We start from the raw sequence: 20,005 nt of genomic DNA on the forward strand, positions 1-20,005 counted from the left end.
CCTGTTGGTTTTCACGCAATCCTCTAACTCTTATTGCAAAGGCAGTCTTATTATAATTTATCATGACAAGTTGTTTTTGAGCATTTTCAATTTCCTGTTGTAACGTTTAAATTTTGGATATCAAATTAAGATTAGTTTCTTCCAAAAGTTCCAATTTGTCCTCCGTTTCAGCAATATAATCTGTCATGACTGTCATTACTCCGATCATATCCTTCTTTGCCTGAGCAATTTTAGCATCAAATTGATCATATAAATCCGATATCAGTTGATTAATTTCCTGTCTGAAATCATTAAGCGTTTTGAGAAGAAATTCTTGTGTTAACAAATCTCCCGTGGAGGGTGTAGGAGGCAAGGGTAGCGGCTTCATAGCAGTTTTTGGAAATATGTTATTAAGGAAGCGCTTCTGTTTAGATTTGGGAGCCATTCCAGAGTAAAAATAAAAGACAAGCAATCAAGCGAGCCAAAAATCAAAGTCTCTGCTCCCCTCAGTTAATCTTTTAGCAATTAGTACGGAGAAGCCTTCAGGAGGGTAGGGCTGACTAAGTACGTCACATCAAACACAAAAGCTACGAGATCGCCATCTTGTGACGCAGCTAAAAGAGAAAGGGAGCCTTTTGCGAAATTGAAGCTGGTATTTTAGATAGTAATAGAAGAAATTCCTCAGGAATGGTCCCCGCCCGGATTGACTTTTAAATAGCTTAGCTTTGTCCTGGGGGGGGGGCAATCTGCCTGGGGCTGCAAAAAAGGCAGCGCGGAAAACTGGCCGGAGTAAAGGCTCAGCTAATGTTGAACCTCTTCTCCATTCACAGCAAAAAAAAGCTATGAATTACAAAGAGATCCTAACGACTGACCTTCTCCCTGCCCCTTTCTGCCAGAAAGGGGAGATATCTATAGATCTTATAAGATATACGAACCAGAATCCTGACAGGAGCTTCGTTGAGCTCCCGACGGCGGCAGGCTCCTCCCCCCGAAGCCCAAAAATTATAATATTAAAACAGCAATAAACTGGTGGGAACATCAGCCTGAAAAAGTCACCGAAAATCAGATGGTCAAGATCTTGTGGGATTTCCGTATACAAACCGACAAAATACTGGCGCATAATACACCAGACATCACACTGGTTGAGAAAAATAAGGTCACAATCATAGACATCGCAATACCAGGTGATAGCAGGGTCGCCGAGAAGGAACATGAAAAAATCGCAAAATACCAGGACTTAAAAATCGAAATTCAACGACTATGGCACAAACCAGCAGTGGTAATTCCAGTGGTAATTGGCACACTGGGTGCTATTCCAAAAGCACTGGAATTACATTTAAAACAGTTAAAAATTGACAAAATCACCATCAGTCAAGTGCAAAAAGCCGCACTGCTTGGATCTGCACGCATATTACGAAAATACGTTACGACGTCCTAGGCCCCTGGGTGGGGCCCGACTAGTAACCAGTGCCAAATCCGGCGAAACAACTGGCCGCTGTGATACAATTGTATAATAATAATAATAATAGTTTGACAAAATCACCATCAGTCAAATACAAAAAGCTGCACTGCTTGGATCTGCACGCATATTATGAAAATATGTTACGATGTCCTAGGCCACTGAGTGGGGCCCGACTAGTAACCAATGCCAAATCCGGCGATTGCTGCATTATAGTATGCTTCCCAGTTGGGTATTCTGAAGCCTCCCAGTTCTCTACGTTTTTGCAATATTTGGGCTTCAATTCGTGCTTTCTTGCCTTGCCATATAAATCGATTCACTATTGTCTCCAAAGATTTTTTTAAAAAATTGTCCAATTTAGTTGGTGCCGTTTGAAACAGGAACAAAAATTTTGGTAATACATATGTCTTGACTGTCGCAATCCTGCCCATCAGAGACAGTTGTTTACCACTCCAATTAGTCATATCTTTAGATACCTGCTGTAGCAATTTCATATAGTTATCTACCTTGATAGAGGAACATCTCTCCGTGAGCCAAATTCCCAAGTATTGTACTTTGTGGGCCATGTTAATCCCTAACAGGCTTTGTACTTCCCTTTTCTGGTTCAGAGTCATATTCTTAATTAACAGTTTTGTCTTCTCTTTGTTTATACGTAGCCCCGCTATCCTATAGCTTATATCTTCTGATGTTACCTTAACAGTTCCTAGGTCCTTGGTTAGGGGTCGAGCTGTTGAGCTACCAACCAGCCCCAAATGCTGTGAATCTCACCAAAGATTAACTACATAATAATAATAATAGGCCTGGCACTTCAGTTTTCATTATCCTGCTCTTTAGCATCACAAAACATATTTTCCCTTTAACATTTTAGTTGCTTCCTTTTGTTAGCATGGAAAGGGGACACTGGAACAGACAAGAAAAGTAATGAGTTGTGTACCTTGCTGCCACAGAGTAAACTGGCTCCAGTCACCCTTTTCTCGTAAATTTTCATCTTCTGGAAGAAAGAGGCCCTTGCTTCTATCCATTACAGAAAGTCCTTCATCCCGGATCACCTTCCAGTTTTTTTCTAAGGACTAATAGGACAAAACATCACATACACAAACACACACAACCAATTTCGCTGTATTTAAGTACAATGACAATAAAGATTATACTTATACATTGCATATTCTTTTAGCTATTTCTCCTCAAAAATAAATATAGCCTCCCATAGTTTCTCATTTTCAATTATCTTTGTAGCATAACTATTCCAATATTACCAGAATGGTTTCCACTTTAATTTGGTTTTGATTTACCCAAGGGAGGGCTATTTTTTGGACAATCCAATAATATGATAGTCATTCAAATTTATGTTCTAACTGCTGATTTGGAAAAAGAGGGGGACTTTAGGATCAAGTCCAATCTAAAATCAACAGAACATGCAAGCAAGATGTGCTGTTGTGATTGGTAACTGGAATGCCAAAGTTGGAAACATGAAAGAGGAAAACACTAGCTAATTTAGATTTTATGAACAGCAAACTTGCCTAAATTTCTTGGCATTAAAAATAGCTGTAATAGAAGCATAAAGCCTTTTCAAAATTAATGAAAATATCATCTTTATTAAGCTGGTTATTATTCTGTTATGCCACATTTTGCTTATAGCAAAAACAAAGGTCTTTATTATAATTATTTTTGTTCAAAAATTGTAATAATTTTACAGTGCATTAACATGCAAAATATGATAAATTACAAATACTCTTTTCTAATGACTCCACAACTTTATCATTTTCTGATTCCTTAGGCAACCTTACAACTGTATTAGCTATGCACCCAACAAATAATATCAATTAAACAAAATAGATATTTGCTGCAGCAAGAACTTTTGCTGTTAGGCATACAAAGGAATAGTAATAGTAATAGCAATAGCATTTATGCTTATATGCCGCTTCATGGCATTTTACAGCCCTCTCTAAGCAGTTTACAGAGTAAGTACATTGCTCCCAACAATCTGGTCTCCAGTTTACTGACTTTGGAAGGATGGAATGCTGAGTCAACCTTGAACCCATCAGGATCGAACTTCTGGAGTGAGCAATGAGTTAGCCTGCAGTACCACATTCTAAACATTGTACCACCACAGCTAGATAAAATCAGTTACCAATGTTGTTCAAAGGATAAATTGCTTTAACCACTGAATTATAGTATTCAATTACTGTATTAGTTTCTTGTTATAGTCCAGGTATATTACTTATATTTTTATTTTTTTATATAGTTTGCACATATAAACTAGATAGTACAGTGAAGTGCCAACTGTAGCAGTGTTTCTGTAAACATCTCCCTTAGCAATTACCAGATTCTACTACAATTAGTTTTTAAAAATAATTTAAGGTGGAACTAAAAGTAAGTTGTAGCTTCAGAAACCTCTTTATTTCTAGGAAGTTAGATTATACGTAGGCTTCATAAATATCTTTTGAAGATAAACATTGGCTGAGACCCAGTATGTTGTTTCTAAATATGCCCATAAAGATGATAATTATAATAATTATAAAATATTTTTGTTAGATACTAGCAACTGTCATAATGGTTTCCACTACAAGTGCACAATCAATAAAGTGTTACAACAAAGTGCTTACCCTGTACCCATTGTACAGCATTTATTACATTCCTTAGGCCCCAGCAAAGTATTCGCTAAATTGGACATGGCGCAAGCATACCAACAATTGCCTGCAGATGGCGCTACGGCAGAGGCCCAAACCATTGTGACGCACAGGGGTGCTTTCAAATGTAACCACCTGCAATTTGGAGTTAGTATTGCCCCTGGATTGTTCCAAAGTGTCAGGGAACGGCTTTTTGCAGTGGATTCCAGGAGTCGTCCCTATTTTGACGACATCTTCGTATCGGCTGGAAATGAGGCACAACTTTTCAAACGTTTAAGAACTGTTTTGACCAGAATTAGAGACGAAGGCCTCCGTCTCAAAAAAGAAAAATGCCAAATTAATATGCCAAGGGTTGAATTCTTAGGGTACCTCATCGATGGCTCTGGGATTCACCCAACCACTAAGAAAATTAAAGCACCTCTACACCTCGCAATCAGAACAAGCTGCAGGCGTTCCTCGAGCTCCTTATTTTCTATAGCGTCTTTCTTAAACAGAAAGGCACCATTGCTGAGCCTTTACATTGTCTCCTGGCAAAAAACGCGAAGTGGTCCTGGGGCAGAGCTGAAGCTGCCACATTTGCCACGGTAAAGAGACCTTTAAAGCCCTACATGGCCTAGGACCTGGATATCTCCGTGACCGCCTCCTGCAACATACCTCCCAGCGCCCAATAAGATTGCACAGGGTGGGCCTTCTCCGGGTACCATCGACTGCACAATGTTGTCTGGTGGCTCCTCAGAAGAGGCCCTTTTCTGTAGCTGCCCCGGCCCTTTGGAACGAACTGTCCCCTGAAATCTGGACCATCCCCACTCTCTAGGCCTTCTGAAAGTCTTTTAAGACCTGGCTGTTCCGGCAGGCCTAGGGGCTGCTGATCTTGATTGACCTTCAGCCCCATTAAGATCGAATGCATGTTGTGTTCTGTTTTAATTTGTTCTCTTATATTTTAAATTTTTTATATCTTCTTTTTTAAACTGTCTTTTATGTAAGCCGCCCGGAGTCCTCCGGGATTGGGCGGCATACACATCTATTAAAATTGACAAATTGACAAATTCTGTCAGCAGGCATGTTCCTGGTCCAGTACAGCCAGACCCTGCCACTTGTGTTAACTTGCGACTCTTCACTGTTTGGCATCGGAGCTGTCCTCAGCCACCGCATGCCCAATGGAACCGAGACATCCATAGCCTATTACTCAAGGACCTTGTCCGCTGCCGAGCGGAACTACAGCCACCTGGACCGTGAGGCTTTGGCTGCAGTGGCCAGTGTAGTACCTCTACAGCCGTGATTTTGAACACATCACGGATCACAAACTGCTACTGGGCTTGCTGGCTGGGGACTGGCTTACTTCTGTGTTATTGTCGCTGCGAATGACCAGATGGACTATTTTCCTCGTGGCCTACACCTATTGCCTCGTCCATCAACCAGGCTCAACCTTGGGGCATGCCAATTCTTTGAGTTGCTGCCCACTGCCAGAACTACTTGTGGATCCTACCCCTGAGACCCTAGTCTGCAAGGCTGCAAGGCTGTCACTCTGCAAGAGACTCCACGATCAAACAAGTTTTGACCTGGGTGTGGAGGGGGTGGTCCAAGGGGCCTGTCTGATTTCAAGATGTACTATTGTAAAAGATATGAATTGTTTGTTATTAATGGCTGTTAGTTGTGAGGGGACCAGGTCATTGTTCCACCCAAACTGCGCATTGCAGTATTAGAGGCTTTACATGTAGGGCATCCTGGAATTGTCAGGATAAAGTCTTTGGCTAGGAGTTATGTGTGCTGACCTAACATGGACAGGGAGATCGAAGAATGGGTGGCTACCTGCATACCATGCCAGGAGTCCAGACCTGCTCCCTCAGAGGCGCCCGCTAAGGAGTGGGAGTGACCTCAAGCACCATGGTCTAGGGTGCACAGAGATTTTGCTGGCCCAGTTCATGGCCAGACATTATTAGTAGTTGTGGACGCCTACTCGAAATGGCTAGAGGTAGTCCTCATGATCTCCACTACAGCAGAAGTGGTTATCAAGGTACTACGGAGACTTTTTTCCACACACGGCCTGCCCGATGTCCTGGTCTCTGACAACGGGCTCCAATTCATGGCCATGCAATTCGAGACCTACTTAGCCGCACAGGGAATCAGACATGCCCTGGTCACGCCATTCCATCCGGCCTCCAATGGTCAGGTGGAGAGAATGGTGAGATCTGCAAAAGAGGCCCTATCCAGGATGGGCGCGGGAGATTGGCAAACATGGGTTGATCATTATCTTGTAATTCAACACATCATGCCAAGTGCTACCACGGGGAGAAGCCCTTCCGAGATTCTCATAGGTCACCGACTAAGGTCCCACTTAGACCAGCTACACCCAAACTATTCTGCCGCATCACCCCCAGACTCAATAAGCAAATTTTGGAATTTTAGCATAGGGGATTCAGTTTACGCCCACAACTATGCCAGGGGAACTCTGTGGATTCCTGCCACAGTGATAAGCATCACCGGGTCTTGCTCTTATCTCATAGAGCTTGAGGATGGTCGGAATTGGAGAAGGTATGTTGACCAACTCCGTGGCCGCCTCTCCAACTCCACTCTTAGGCAGCCAGAGGTAACTCCTGTACGAGTTAGACAAAGCCCTACCCAAAAGAAGCACGAAGTCACTCCTTCCACAGCCAACTCAAACCTGAAAATACCGGGATACTTATCTGTTCTGACCCCCCTTCTCTGCTCGTTAACAGACGACAGTCAGACAGACTTAAAAGGAAAGAACTTTATTAGCCTCGGCTCACGCTGGCTGCGAGCCCAAAAATAAACATAAATGAAGTCTCTGGCAAGAAGATAACAGAATGCAAAAACAAAGTTCTCTTACAAAGCAAATCACTTCTCCAAGTGTCTCCTTGAATCAGGGTTGCAAAAAAGCAAATCACTTATCCAAGTGTCTCTCACAAACAAACCATGACCGATGACCGATGACCGATGAAGACTTCTGCAACCAGGGCGTGGCACCATCAGTCCTTTTATATTCAGAAGACCACACTAAAAAGCCCCAGCTGCATTGTTCTTCCTGCATCCCAACTCAACTCACAGCAAACTTCTGCTGAGTCACAACACTATCCCCCACCGCAGGGCCCTTTCCCCGGGTTCCGATAGTCTGGATGCGGTTGGAATGGCTTGTCCACAAGATGGCCCGCACGCATTTGCTGTGGTGCCTTTTTCATGAGTCCCAAACCTCTGCAGGAATAGTCCCCTTGAGCCGGAACTCCCTATGTATCTGGTAGCCACCATGTCTCCTTCCACCCTTCACGGCGTCGACACCCCATCCAGGGTCCTCCACCCTCTGCAAGGCCAACCCACCATCCCCACTACTGTCGGAGGTTGACGGCAGCTCTAACAGCTTCGGCTGAGCCCTAACACCCTGTCCAGGGTCCTCCACCCTCTGCAAGGCCGACCCACCAGCCCCCATACTTTTGGAGGTTGACGGCAGCTTTAACAGCTTCGGCTGAGCCCTAACACCCTGTCCAGGGTCCTCCACCCTCTCCATGGCCGACCAACCAGCCCTCGTACTGTCGGAGTCTGGCGGCCACTCTAACAGCTCCAGCCGAGCCCTAACACCCTGTCCAGGGTCCTCCACCTCCTCCAAGGCCAACTCATATGACCCCTCGCCGTCGGAGTCTGGCGGCAGCTCCACCGACTCCTGCCGAGCCACCACACACTCCCATCCTGCAGGGCCCTTCCCCCGGTTCCGACGATCAGGGTGTGGCCCAGAAGGTTTGGTGATGGCCTCCATGGAACACAGTCCAAGACACTGGTACCCTGCTGGGAACCTAGAAACAAAGTCCAGTGCTGCGGGGACTGGAGTCGACAAAGGCTGGAATTTTGGCAGAGCCCTCCTTGCAGACCTGGCCCATTGGCACCGGGCACATGGCTCCACGCACCTCCACACGTCATTTCTCAGATGGGGCCACCAAAATTGACGGGACGCCAGGTGCAAAATCCTGAAAACCCCCCAATGTCTCAATGCAGGAGCACCATGAACCTGTGAGAGCACCCGGCTACGGATGTGCCCTGCGGGAACATAGAGCCAGCCCCGATACATCAAAAGATCCCCTTCCAAAGTCCATGGGGACGCCGGCCCTACTTCCGCCTTTCATCGCTCCACCCAGTCGTCACCCCGCTGCGCATCCCGTATCAGAGACTGCATGCTCACGGGATGACAAACGGCAGCACAGGATGCAACGGGTAGAACAGTCCGAGGTGGAAGAGAGTTCTCAGGGTCAGAGTTCTCTACTTTACTAGACAGAGCATCTGCCCTGGGATTCCACACTCCCCGAATGCACACTACCTTGTGTGAATGGGGTATCATGGCTGCACAAACGTGCTGGTTGTCCGACATGATAGTGCGTTGCTGAGGGACAGCTGCAGTCTGCGCAACCCTTCTGTTCTTCTTGGGGCAACTCCCTGCCCCGTGTCCAAGATCCCCACAGTAGAAGTACAATCCCTCAGCACGTCGTCTGTCCATCTCAGTACGTGACACTCTAGGTCTGACAGCACCCAACTCCATGGGCTCCTCCCAGTCCACTGCAGTCCCTTGCTGAACCGGCATGCTGGTGGTCTCCTGGAATGCACGGCGAGGCCTTCGCCTCTGCAGCCGGGCATCTATCCAGAGGCACAAGTGCACCAACGCGTCGAACGTCGCCAGTTCATCCTGCAAGGCCTCTGACAAACCATCCTGGAACGTGTCCATTAGAGCTGGTTCATTCCATGTGGAACCACTCCCCTGCTGCAGTGACTTCAGACTTCTAGCTGATGTTTTCCCCTTGATAGGATCTTCAAACATCCATTTAAAGTACTGACAAAAGGCCTGGAAGTCATCCAACAAAGGGCTTGGCTGAGTTAACAAGGGGGTAGCCCAACAGGCAGCTGTGCCTGAGAGCAAACTGATAATGAATCCCACCTTCGTCCGGTCAGTGGGAAAGTCCTCCATCTCAAACTCAGGAACAGCTGGCATTGTCCCAGAAACGCAGCAAACATGGCCTGACTCCCATCATATTTATCAGGCATGGCTACTGGGCACTTCCTCCTTGGCTGGGGGGGGGGGGGTTTGCAGCTCTCTGCAGCTGTCTAATTTGGTCCGCCAACAACGATATCTGTTGAGCCATTTGCCTATTTTCAGCAATTAATTGCTCCATAATTAATCAAATGGAGGCTTGTTTTGGCAGAAGTCAATCTGTTCTGACCCCCCTTCTCCGCTCGTTAACAGACAACAGTCAGGCAGACTTTTCTTTATCAGCCTCGGCTCACGCTGGCTGCGAACCCAAAAATAAACATAAATAAAGTCTCTGGCAAGAAGATAACAGAATGCAAAAACAAAGTTCTCTTACAAAGCAAATCATTTCTCCAGGTGTCTCCTTGAATCAGGGTTACAGAAAGCAAATCACTTATCCAAGTGTCTCTCACAAACAAACCACGACTGATGAATGATGAACGTTGACTTCTGCAACCAGGGCGTGGCACCATCAGTCCTTTTATCTTCAGAAGACCACACTAACGAGCCCCAGCTGCATTGTTATTCCTGCATCCCGATTCAACTCACAGCAAACTTCTGCTGAGTCACAACACTTATCTACTTGTGTTGCAGGCTCGCAGCGAGCTCTGAGCGAACCGGCTCTAGAAGCTCCAGCCGCGGCCTGTGAAAGATTCCAGGAGCTTCCATCAGGCGAAGCTGCAGAGCCAACAAGTCCGTCCGACCTGTCTGAAGAACACCCTCCAAGTGAACTGAGCAGGTCTAGCAGAGCTACCAAAAAGCCCACCTACCTGCGTGACTACGTCACCAGTCAGTTGATTCCATCTAAGAGGGGAGGGGTGTTAGATACTAGCAACTGTCATAATGGTTTCCACCAAGGTCCTCTGTTCCGGCGACAACAGAGATTCAATCTCATTGGTCGAAGGGTCTGACAGTTCCCTATAAAATGGCTGCTGTCAGACTGACCCTTTGCTGGATTGTACATAGTTGTTCTGTTAAAATAAAGATCTGTTGTTGCCTAAGCCTGAGTGTGCCTCTCCATTACCTGATCTAACAATTTTTAATTATTTTTAATTGTTTTTATAATTCTTTTCATTGTAACTGCCTAGAGTCATTTTATTGAGAGATGGACAGCTATATCAATCTCAGAAATTAATAACTGGAATTGGAACTGATAAAAAGTAATAGTGAGAAGACTAGACGGAGTGGTAACAAGCAAACTCCCCAGTCTGCCTAAACTAGACCAAGTCATGATTTTTATCTTATATTTCATATTTTTAGAATAAGATAAAATAAAAACTAGAATACACTTTTTTTAAAAAAAATCTCCTTGATTGCTTTTAAAACCCACAATAGTTGAATATTTCTGCCCATGGACACTTACCCCTTTATTTCCTCATAGAATTATAGAATTGTAGGAAACTGTTTGGATTTCGTACCTTCTGCTTCTTGCAGAAATCCAAACGGAAGCATCTCTAGCAGAGGACCTTCCAAGTTCTTCTTGAACACATAAATGAAACCTTAGCAATTTTAATGCAAACCTGTGACAGGATATTGAAATGCTTAAGGGTGACTAGTAATTGTTGTTGTTAGCTGCAAAGCCATGTCCAACCCTTCACGATCCCATGGACAATGTTCCTCCAGGATTTCCTGTCCTCTACCATCACCCACTCATGCCTACTGGTTTAGTTACTCTGTCTACCCCATTATCTGTTGTTCCATTCTTCTTTTTCCCTCAATCGTTCCAAGTATTAGGTTCTTCTCCAGTGAGTCCTTCCTTCTCATTAGGTGGCCAAAGTAGTTGAGTTTCATCTTCAGGATCTGGCCCTCTAAAGAGCAGTCAGGGTTGATCTCCTCTAGGACTGATCGCCTTGCAGTCCAAGGGACTCGCAGGAGTCTTCTCCAGCACCATAGTTCAAAGGCCTCAATTCTTTGGTGGTCAGCCTTTCTTTCACAGCCATACATTGTAAATGGGAAAACCATAGTCTTGACTATACACACTTTTGTTGCAGAATGATATTTCTGCTTTGATTTGCCATAGCTTTCTTCCCCAGGAGCAAAAGTCTTTTAATTTCTTGGCTGCACTCCCCCTCTGCCCAGAAAAATAAAATCTGTCACCACTTCCATTTCTTCCCCATCTATTTGCCAGGAATTGAGAAGGCTGTATGCCATAATCTTAGTTTTCTTAATGTTGAGTTTCAAGCCAACTTTTGCACTCTCCTTCTTCACCTGCATCAAGAGGATCTTTAGTTCCACTTCACTTTCTGCTATTAGAGTGATATCATCTGCATATCTTAGGTTGTTGATATTTCTTCCGGTAATCTTAATTCCAGTTTGTGATTCTGTTTAAGAGCTTGCCACAATTTGTTGTGATGCACACAATCAAAGGCTTTAGCATAGTCAATGAAGCAGAAGTACTGGAACTCCCTAGCTTTCTCCATGATCAAGCGTATGTTGGCAATTTGATCTTTAGCTCCTCTGCCTCTTCGAAATCCTGCCTGTACTTGCAGTAGTTCTCGGTCCACATATTGCTGGAGCCTAGCTTATAGGATTTTGAGCATAATTTTACTAGCATGTGAAATGAGTACAATGGTGTGATAGTTTGAACATTCTTTGGCATTGCCTTTCTTTGGAATTGGAATGTAAACTGACCTTTTCCAATACTGTGGCCACCATTGAGTTTTCAAAATTTGCTGGCAAATTGGGTGCAGCACTTTTACTGCATCGTCTTTTAAAATTTTGAATAGCTCAAAATTACAAAACTTGTAATGTCCCTCCTATAATTTGACTTTGATCATCTTTCCTAATTCTGTGTTCTCATAAGTGATTTGGGATTACAAATTCAAAATTTCCTATTTAGGACAGTGCATTTTTGAACATGATTTTAAAAAAAGTATTTCAGGCATTGCAAGACCATAAATGTAGTATTCTTCCCCCAAATAATGTGACTATAGTTGGAGATATACAATTGGAGAACCAGTTCCAGGTAAGCCTGTCTTAGATGTATATCAAAAATAAAACTTCCAGCAAATGATATTCTAAATATAAGATTAATACTAGAGCAAATAAATTGTAGTTAAGGAACAGTAGTGTAGTAATCATAAATACTTTTTTCATCTATTGCCAAGGAGTACAAATATTTCTCAGTTCTTTCAATCTAGCCTGATTTCTCCATTTATCCAGCTGGTCCAATATCCTCTACCATATGCAATTAAATGTCCCACTGAAACCTCTAAGAGTTATGAGAGCATAAGGAAACATAGATTGGCCTGTTATCCACTAATTACAACACTCAGCAATTAAAGGCTTGCCTCCTAGTAATTAGTGTGAATTATTGAGTTACTGAAGCTATCTTTATGTATCCAACTCATGGGCCAACAATGCAATTCATTGTGTTTGCTACTTAACATACTTATGCAATCTAATTCTTCCAATACATTGTTGTAAAGCAATTTCAACTAGGATGAAATAATTTAACTTCTAGTGAAGAAACAAAATAAATCTTATCAGTTATAAGTACGTCTTGCCTGGGGCAGTCTTATATTTTGAAGGATTATTCAGGAATAGAAATACAGTAGTGAGAAATTAATTTGTTCTCATTTTAGTGCAAACCTATGTAACTAGATGCTAAATCAAAGTGTAATTATCTTTTCTATTTATATCTTTGGCAGTGTAGCATAAGTTTGGTGCAATGGTTAAGAGATCACACTAGAAACTGAGAAACTGTGAGTTCTACTTCTGCCTTAGGCACAAAGTCAGCTGGGTGATCTTGGACTAGTTATTCTCTCTGTCATGGTCTTGTTGGAGCCTGAGTCCAAGGAGGAGGACGAGACAAAGCTAGGGCCAACGGAAGAACGATCAAAGGAGCAGGACAAGGCATTCCAGGTCCTTCGGTCCTGGGAAGGGTCGCCAGTGATTGGGGAGGAAAGGGCAGGCAGCAGAACAGAGAAGTGATGGAGCTCTACCATGAAGCAATTACCTCCTCCCTCTGATCCCCGAATTTGGAGAATGGAGAGGAAGTGGGATCTCAGGAGAAGGGTGTCCTGCTCTTCACAGGGCTTACCTGGGGAATGAGTTTTAGGGAGACGCCATTGGGAGGGGCATTTGTCGGGAACAAGCATTGCTTTTTTCCTTTCTCAGGTGCTGTTACTGACGTCTGGACACTTTGTCTTGCTTGCCTTGTATGGCGTCCTGGCCTTGCTTGCCTGGCCTGGCTAAGTGCGAGGTCACAGTGATACAGTTATACTCTAGGTGGTGCTGCAGTCCCAGGGAACTCTTCCTGGGACAAGGAACTCTCTTTGAAACCAAATTCCTTGAACTGTAGCTGCTCTCAGTACTGCGCTGCTCCTCTGGACTAATAGCAGCCAGGACCTATTGGAGGTGCATGTTTAGGGGTTGGCTCCTGGACTTGTAGTGAATGGTGGAACTTTCGGGCTAAAGTTGGAACAATAAAAGGGAGTTAAGCCTTTGTTCTGGCTGTGTTGTTTTCATGCTCAGCTCCAGGTCATCATACTCTCTTAGCTCTAAGAAGGAAGCAATGGCAAACCACTTCCAAAAATCTTTACCCCCCCCCCAAAAAAAAACTGTAAGGACTAGTCCAGATGGTAGGAGCCAAAAATAGACTAAAAAAAGCAGGCTAATTGACCATGTTCATTAGTAAAAGTAACAAACAGAACACATTTTATTAATATTTTTCCCTAAAAAACTACTTTTCTGTTTGGATTGATAAAGAGTTACATCCAAAGTTACGTTTCTTAGAGGGCCTCCTGGCTTAGGCTGCGTATGCAGGAGGCAGAGGGAAAGGAGGTTCATCCAAGGAGAAATATGCATGCAAAATATACACATTTTCCAAGTTTTTTTAAATCACAGTTTAAGCAGAAATTAAATTAGGCAAAACAAAAATAGAAATAAAAAAATTGAGGCTAGGATAGAAACCAGAACTGACAGTCATTCACTTCTGTTTAGAAGTACGTTCCGTTATGTTCATTGGGCTTATTCTAAAATATACAAAGCAGCAATTTTAAAATCAACTTAGTCTAATGTTTCTATAGAGAAAGGAAGAACAACATTGCACACCTTGATCAGTTCTGTATAACCAGTTTCCTTTGCTGTCCACCATGGCTGAGCTTTTAAGCCTTTGACATTATACAGAGAACGCTGCCAGACAGATGCAAAGTGACCTCGTTGGTACCCAAGTTCATACCACTTGTATGCCTAGAAGATTGAAATTTGACAGCATATTTTTCAGTTGCTGCATTTCAACAGAAAAAGCAAGTTAATAAGAAATATAATAATTTAGTCATTATTTCCAGCTTTCTAATGATACTTATTTTTCACACAATAAAATATCAATAGTTATTAAAATTGAAATGATCATGTTGAGCATTAGAGCAGAAGAACATTTGCTTCACTCTATTGTTTGTCCACATAATACATAATTTGAAACCCATTTTTGAAATTACTGTGATTTATAAGAAAGCAATGTTAATCTGGCCTGGAGAAAAGTTATTTTTTTACAAAATTAGTTCCAAATTATTACTGTAGTTCATATTTCCAAAATTTTATAATATCACTTTAACTGGCATTATATTTAACGAGTATTAATATAACTGTATAAGTCAACTACGAATGAGTGAACTTTTTCTTTTGAGGCATTGATGTAATAAATCCACGATCATATATAGAAGCTATTGTTACCCATGAAGCAGCAGAAATACATTGGAAACAAAGGAATCAGGACTCAAAAAATCCAATGTCTGTCACTGATGATCTGTAACCAGGATGAAATAAAAGAGGAAAGAGAAAGAGGCCTCTAATTCTATTTGGAATAAAGAATAATGAAAAGTGAGATGATTTCCTCATTCTCCTGTTCAATACGTCTATACCCACATCTCTGCAATGTTCTCTATTTGCAACAATGCATACCTCTTACGCCTCATAATGTTTCTGAGGGCTCTCTATATCTTTTATGCCTTCTCTTCTGGCAAAACAAAGACAAGCATTACTTTGTTATGAATAATGTTGTCAGAACCAAAAGAATGAATAGCAGTTATCTGGAGTGGCATCAAGTATAAGAACTCCTTCGTGTGCATTTAACTGAAATGTCAAGCATGAAAGTCAAAACTTGGCTTCTCTATTTGGGATAGTGCAAAGGGCTCTGAAAAGCCTCATCTTCCACCACCTAGTGAATAAGCAGGAGCTTATTTCCTATGCCAATTTTTATTGCATTAAAACCCCTTTATAACTATAATTATGGAGATGAGAAAAGATATGTGCTTCACTTCAACTTTTCAAGACCTCTGATCTCCTTGGATTTACCAGGGCAATTTGAAGGTGAGTTACATTGTATTTTTTAAAGCACAGAATTCAGAACTCTTATGTTATAGGGTCCTATATTGTATAAGGCATTGCTAGTATATCAAAAGCATTTAAAACTATTTTTCACACCTTCTTATTCAAATGGTAAGATTGGACTACAGCAGGGTGTCAAACTGGATTTCTTCGATGGCTGGATCAGCACTGTACTTCTCTGTGGGCTGGCCGGGTTTGGGGGGCGGGGGCGGATTGAGTTTGATACCCCTGGAGTAGAGAGTCAGACCAGAAGGATATATTTCCTACAACTGCAGTTAAGAATGCTTGTATCCATTTTTGGCATTATATAGCTAAGAGCAGTTTAACTAAAAAAATCTTTAGCCAGTTATGTAAAATTACTGATTTTTAATTAATCTTTCAAAACATCAGTAGCTTAATTTTTAGTCCTGACTGCAACCTTAGATAATGAACATATATTTTTAGTAATGGAGATTACAAATGTTTATGTACTGATTGCTTTCTTTGATGAAATCTTGAATTTGAACATCGTCAGGATTTCTTTGTGTTCATTCAGAACTGACTCATAGTGATAAATTCAGTGGCATGTTTTGACCAAAGGAGATCTTTTTTCATGAACACTAATTTTGTTCCAAACTAGATTATCCATTGAATAACATATACAATATAAATTACACTGAAACTAATGAATATACCAAATAAACACAGCTTGATTGCCTGATTTGTCATGTTCGTAACAGGAAAAAGATAATTTGAGCTGATCTATGGGAAACCTCAGGACTAAATACTCTTCTCCCACCATTTAACATCAACATAAGGCTGTTGAGTCTGGTCATGAATCAGTTTGGGCCCAGATATTCTCAGTATATCAACGATACACAACAGTATATCTCAATTGTGGGCTGGCTAAATGATGCTGTTGAAGTCATATCCCAGTGCTTGATGGCACTGAAGATTTCGATGAAGAGGAACAAGCTGGACCTTAAACGTAATCAGACTGAGTAACTGTGTATGTTTGGGCCCAGCTATGAGAGATTTTTCTTCTTCAGCTTTTAATGGGAGTGCGGAATCTGGGTTGAGTCTAGCATGCAATCTGCAGGTCCTTCTGAACTCACAGTTCTTCTTTGAACAGCAGGTTGCAGAAGGTGGCCAGGAGGAGGGCCTTTCCATAGATTCTCTTGCACATCAAGGGTGCCCTAAACTGGATTAAAAGGCCATTCTAATAATCATTCATGCCTTAATCACCTTGTGGTTGGACTGTAATCTACATAGGGCTTTCCCTGAAAACCACTTGGAAGATACAGACAGTCCAAAATCCAGTGGCTTAAACAGTAATGTGCAGGCCATATTATATTTATAATGTCTATGCTTTGTGATTTGTACTGGTTGTCAATTGGATTCTATGTGCAATAAGCCATCTCTGAAATAGCATTTGCATGATTCCTCCATAGATTTGCATGATTAGTACCAAAATCATGGCTTTTAGCCAAAACTTGGGCTAAACTTAATAGGGAGGGGATAACTTAAAAGGAAGGGAAGGAAGGGAATGCCACTTTTCTGTTCAGCTGCAACTTTTAATAACTGGAAAGAAATTATAGTATAAGGAATAAATATTAGTCAGAGGTTTATCCAAAGCCTCCATGCCAGCTATTTATTCATTTGTTAAACTTTTTATAGGCACAGAACAGCCACTCCAATGTTAAAGATATTAATAGCATTGCCTCTAGTTAAGTTCTGAGTGTTGATCAAAACATACAATTGAAGAGGCAGCAAAGTACTTCCTGTACAGCAAGATAGGGATGTTCGTCTTCTCTTGTCAGGTTCCTTGTCTTTAGGACTAAGTTACCCCTCCCCTCTATGGCTGTTGTCTAGTTTGCTTTTTCAAATGAAGTCAGTAGTCTTCCTACCTCCTTGTTTCCAACTCGTTGCATGGCATCACCCAAATGAAAATAAAAGCGGCCATCATCAGTGCCAGGATCGCCTGATTCTAGACCTTCCTAGAAAAAAAAAGAAACCCCATCAATTACCTGATAAGTCATTTTAAAATCATTCCTAACATTATCAGTGTATTGAGATCTCCAAGCCAACTATTCCCTGCAACACAAGATACTTCTTTCCCAAGTGTTCATAGGTGAAAAACATTGTTGCCTATAACTCAACATGTCTTAACGTACTATTTTACCATAAAGAGGATTACTTCAGAAAAACCGTCACAAAAAGGGAAATATGAATTAGTTTTTGAACAGGGTGGCTAGAAAACTGGAAAAAACATTATATGATTACTAGAAGTCCCAAATCTGGAGATACATAGCACACACCAATGGCCTTTAAGACATCTCTACTATTAAGTATTTCACATCGGATCCTATACAATACATGACATCCCAATTGCCCTTCTTTGGGCAACATCTTTTGCTTTCTGAAATAGAAAAAGATAAAAGTCGTAATGTAAATTTTACTTTCAAATAAGGAATGCTTTCTTCAATCTTGTTCTCTGACTTCAGAATGAATCCATAATGAACTTTCGCAAACCCATCATTAGGAGCCAGGCTTAGAACCTAAGGGAGAACAAAACAAATAATAATTACGGCTTCACTTCTGTAGCTTTCTAAAACATCGATTTATAGCCTTTTAGAAAACCTAAAGATGCACTTTTTTCTATCAGTCCTTCTCTTTTCTTTATCTCATAGCATTATGAACTCTCGAATGGGACTAGCAGCTGACAGACTCAGATTCTAGTCCCTACTCAGCCCCTGGGGAACTTTGGTTCAGGTGCGCTATTTCAGACCATGAGTGTACTGGTTAAGGTTCTGGACTATGAGTAGGGAGGCCTAGGCTGTAGTTTACCCTACTCATAGATGTTCACTGGGTGACCCTTGGGCCTGTCACTCTTTCTCAGTCCAATGAACTGCAAAGGGCTCTTACAGAAGAAAAATAGGAAGGAAGACCACAATGTTTGCTACCTTGAGTTCCTACACACACAAAAAGCACCAGACTATAAATCTAATAAACAAATTTTTAAAAAGCAGAAAGTGATGTTGTCATGATGTTCAAGTCCCTGCTATATGTCACTTTCTTCTCCAGTAGAAACAGAGAAATTCAAACTGGGCAGCAGATGTGAAATGTTACAAGAAAGAAGAAAAAAACTCAATATCAATGGAAGACAGTGGTTTCGGTACCATTTTCTTTTTGCCTCTCAGATGGAATACAGTAGAAATGAAATTTCTCATAGAAATGAATTTTATTCAGATCCATTTTAAGAATTCTGAATGTTGGATTTGATATCTGTACAATGGATTTAATGGAGGATGGGGTGTCAAACAGTACAGAGAACACCACATGTCTGTTTGATAGGAGAATTTTCCTTGTAATAGTCAAGTGACTCCATTAGCCATTACATGCACGGTTCGGAGCACTAGCATAACCTGAATAAGCGAAAACATGTCTTCAGATTTCTTGTACAACAGAGGAAGCCCTTGAAAAAAGTAAAAACAAGATCAATTGCTGTTTGAAAACAAAAGCAGCTTTGATTTCTTACAAAGAGTATCTTTAATGTATCGTGTTCAGTTCCAGACTATGACAGTAAAAAGAAAAATATATAATGGGGGGAAAAAGTGAAATGCTACCCCTTTTTTAACATTGCCTCCAAGCTGTGATACAATGGATGGTCTCATAAAACATTTCCCAGAAATAGGGCACATTTCCCATCAGATTGATTTCCAGTTAAAGACATATAATTCTTTGATTTAATTTTTACTACTTAGCCTCTTCACTGAAGGAGTGAGACTTTTTAAAAAAAAAAACAGGTCTGAATAATTGAAGGGTTGAATAACACTGAAGTCAAGCTGTTAACATCTGGCTCTTTAACATCTGACAGATTACATGACTTTACCATTGATCTTGCTAGTTAAAGCTATTGAGAACAGTAGTTAAAAGCATTTTAAGACGACAGAAAAGATTTCTGTCAGTTTGCAGCTCACCTACAACTTCTTATTCCAATTCATGTATGTGAAGGAGTATATTATGGTCAAACATTATGGCACTCAGAGATGCCATGGTGCCAGCGCTGCTATTATAATAAATAATAAAATTTCATAAAATCTCATGAAAACCATGCAAGATTGCTTTTCTCAGATAGATAGAGACACAGATTGACAGACCAACAGAGAGAGATGACTATGAGGGGTCCTTGGTGCTCTCTGAACTTATTATTGGTTATTCCTTGCAGATTTTTCATTACCCATATTAGGTAACATCATCAGTGTTTTGATGATGTTACCTCATGGGTGTCCAACTTGCAGTGTCACGTTGCTGTCACATGACATATCATGGTTTTCCCCTTCATGGAGCTAGGGTGGGCATGGCCTATGCGTGATGTATCTGGCGCGTGGATCACCAGTTTGACACCCCTATGTTACCTCGTTTAAGTAATGAAACATCTGAAAAAACATAACCAAGTTCACTGAACATCAAGGACCCCTCATTTCAACCTCATGAGCTACAAATATTCTCTTTTATTGAGACATGATTATTTCAGAAGCACTATCCTCATTCTCAACTTGCTTAATTTATTTGTAGCTGTACTGTCACATAGCTGGGTTTGAT

The 20,005-nt window shown here is 41.7% G+C and overlaps 1 protein-coding gene across 3 annotated transcripts in view; it reads right to left on the reverse strand.

Moving 5' to 3' along the window:
- Nucleotides 1–20,005, reverse strand: part of ASPH (aspartate beta-hydroxylase) — a 112,135-nt gene that overhangs the window by 17,904 nt on the left and 74,226 nt on the right. For all 3 annotated transcript variants that reach the window (XM_032222575.1, XM_032222573.1, XM_032222574.1), the window contains 4 exons: nucleotides 17,860–17,958; nucleotides 17,308–17,397; nucleotides 14,147–14,284; nucleotides 2,373–2,508 (listed from right to left, as the gene is read on the reverse strand). In XM_032222575.1, the coding sequence (XP_032078466.1) occupies nucleotides 2,373–2,508; nucleotides 14,147–14,284; nucleotides 17,308–17,397; nucleotides 17,860–17,958 (463 nt within the window). The remainder of the gene's footprint in view (nucleotides 1–2,372; nucleotides 2,509–14,146; nucleotides 14,285–17,307; nucleotides 17,398–17,859; nucleotides 17,959–20,005) is intronic.

Source organism: Thamnophis elegans, chromosome 8, assembly GCF_009769535.1.
Source record: "Thamnophis elegans isolate rThaEle1 chromosome 8, rThaEle1.pri, whole genome shotgun sequence".
NCBI classification, from domain to species: domain Eukaryota; kingdom Metazoa; phylum Chordata; class Lepidosauria; order Squamata; family Colubridae; genus Thamnophis; species Thamnophis elegans.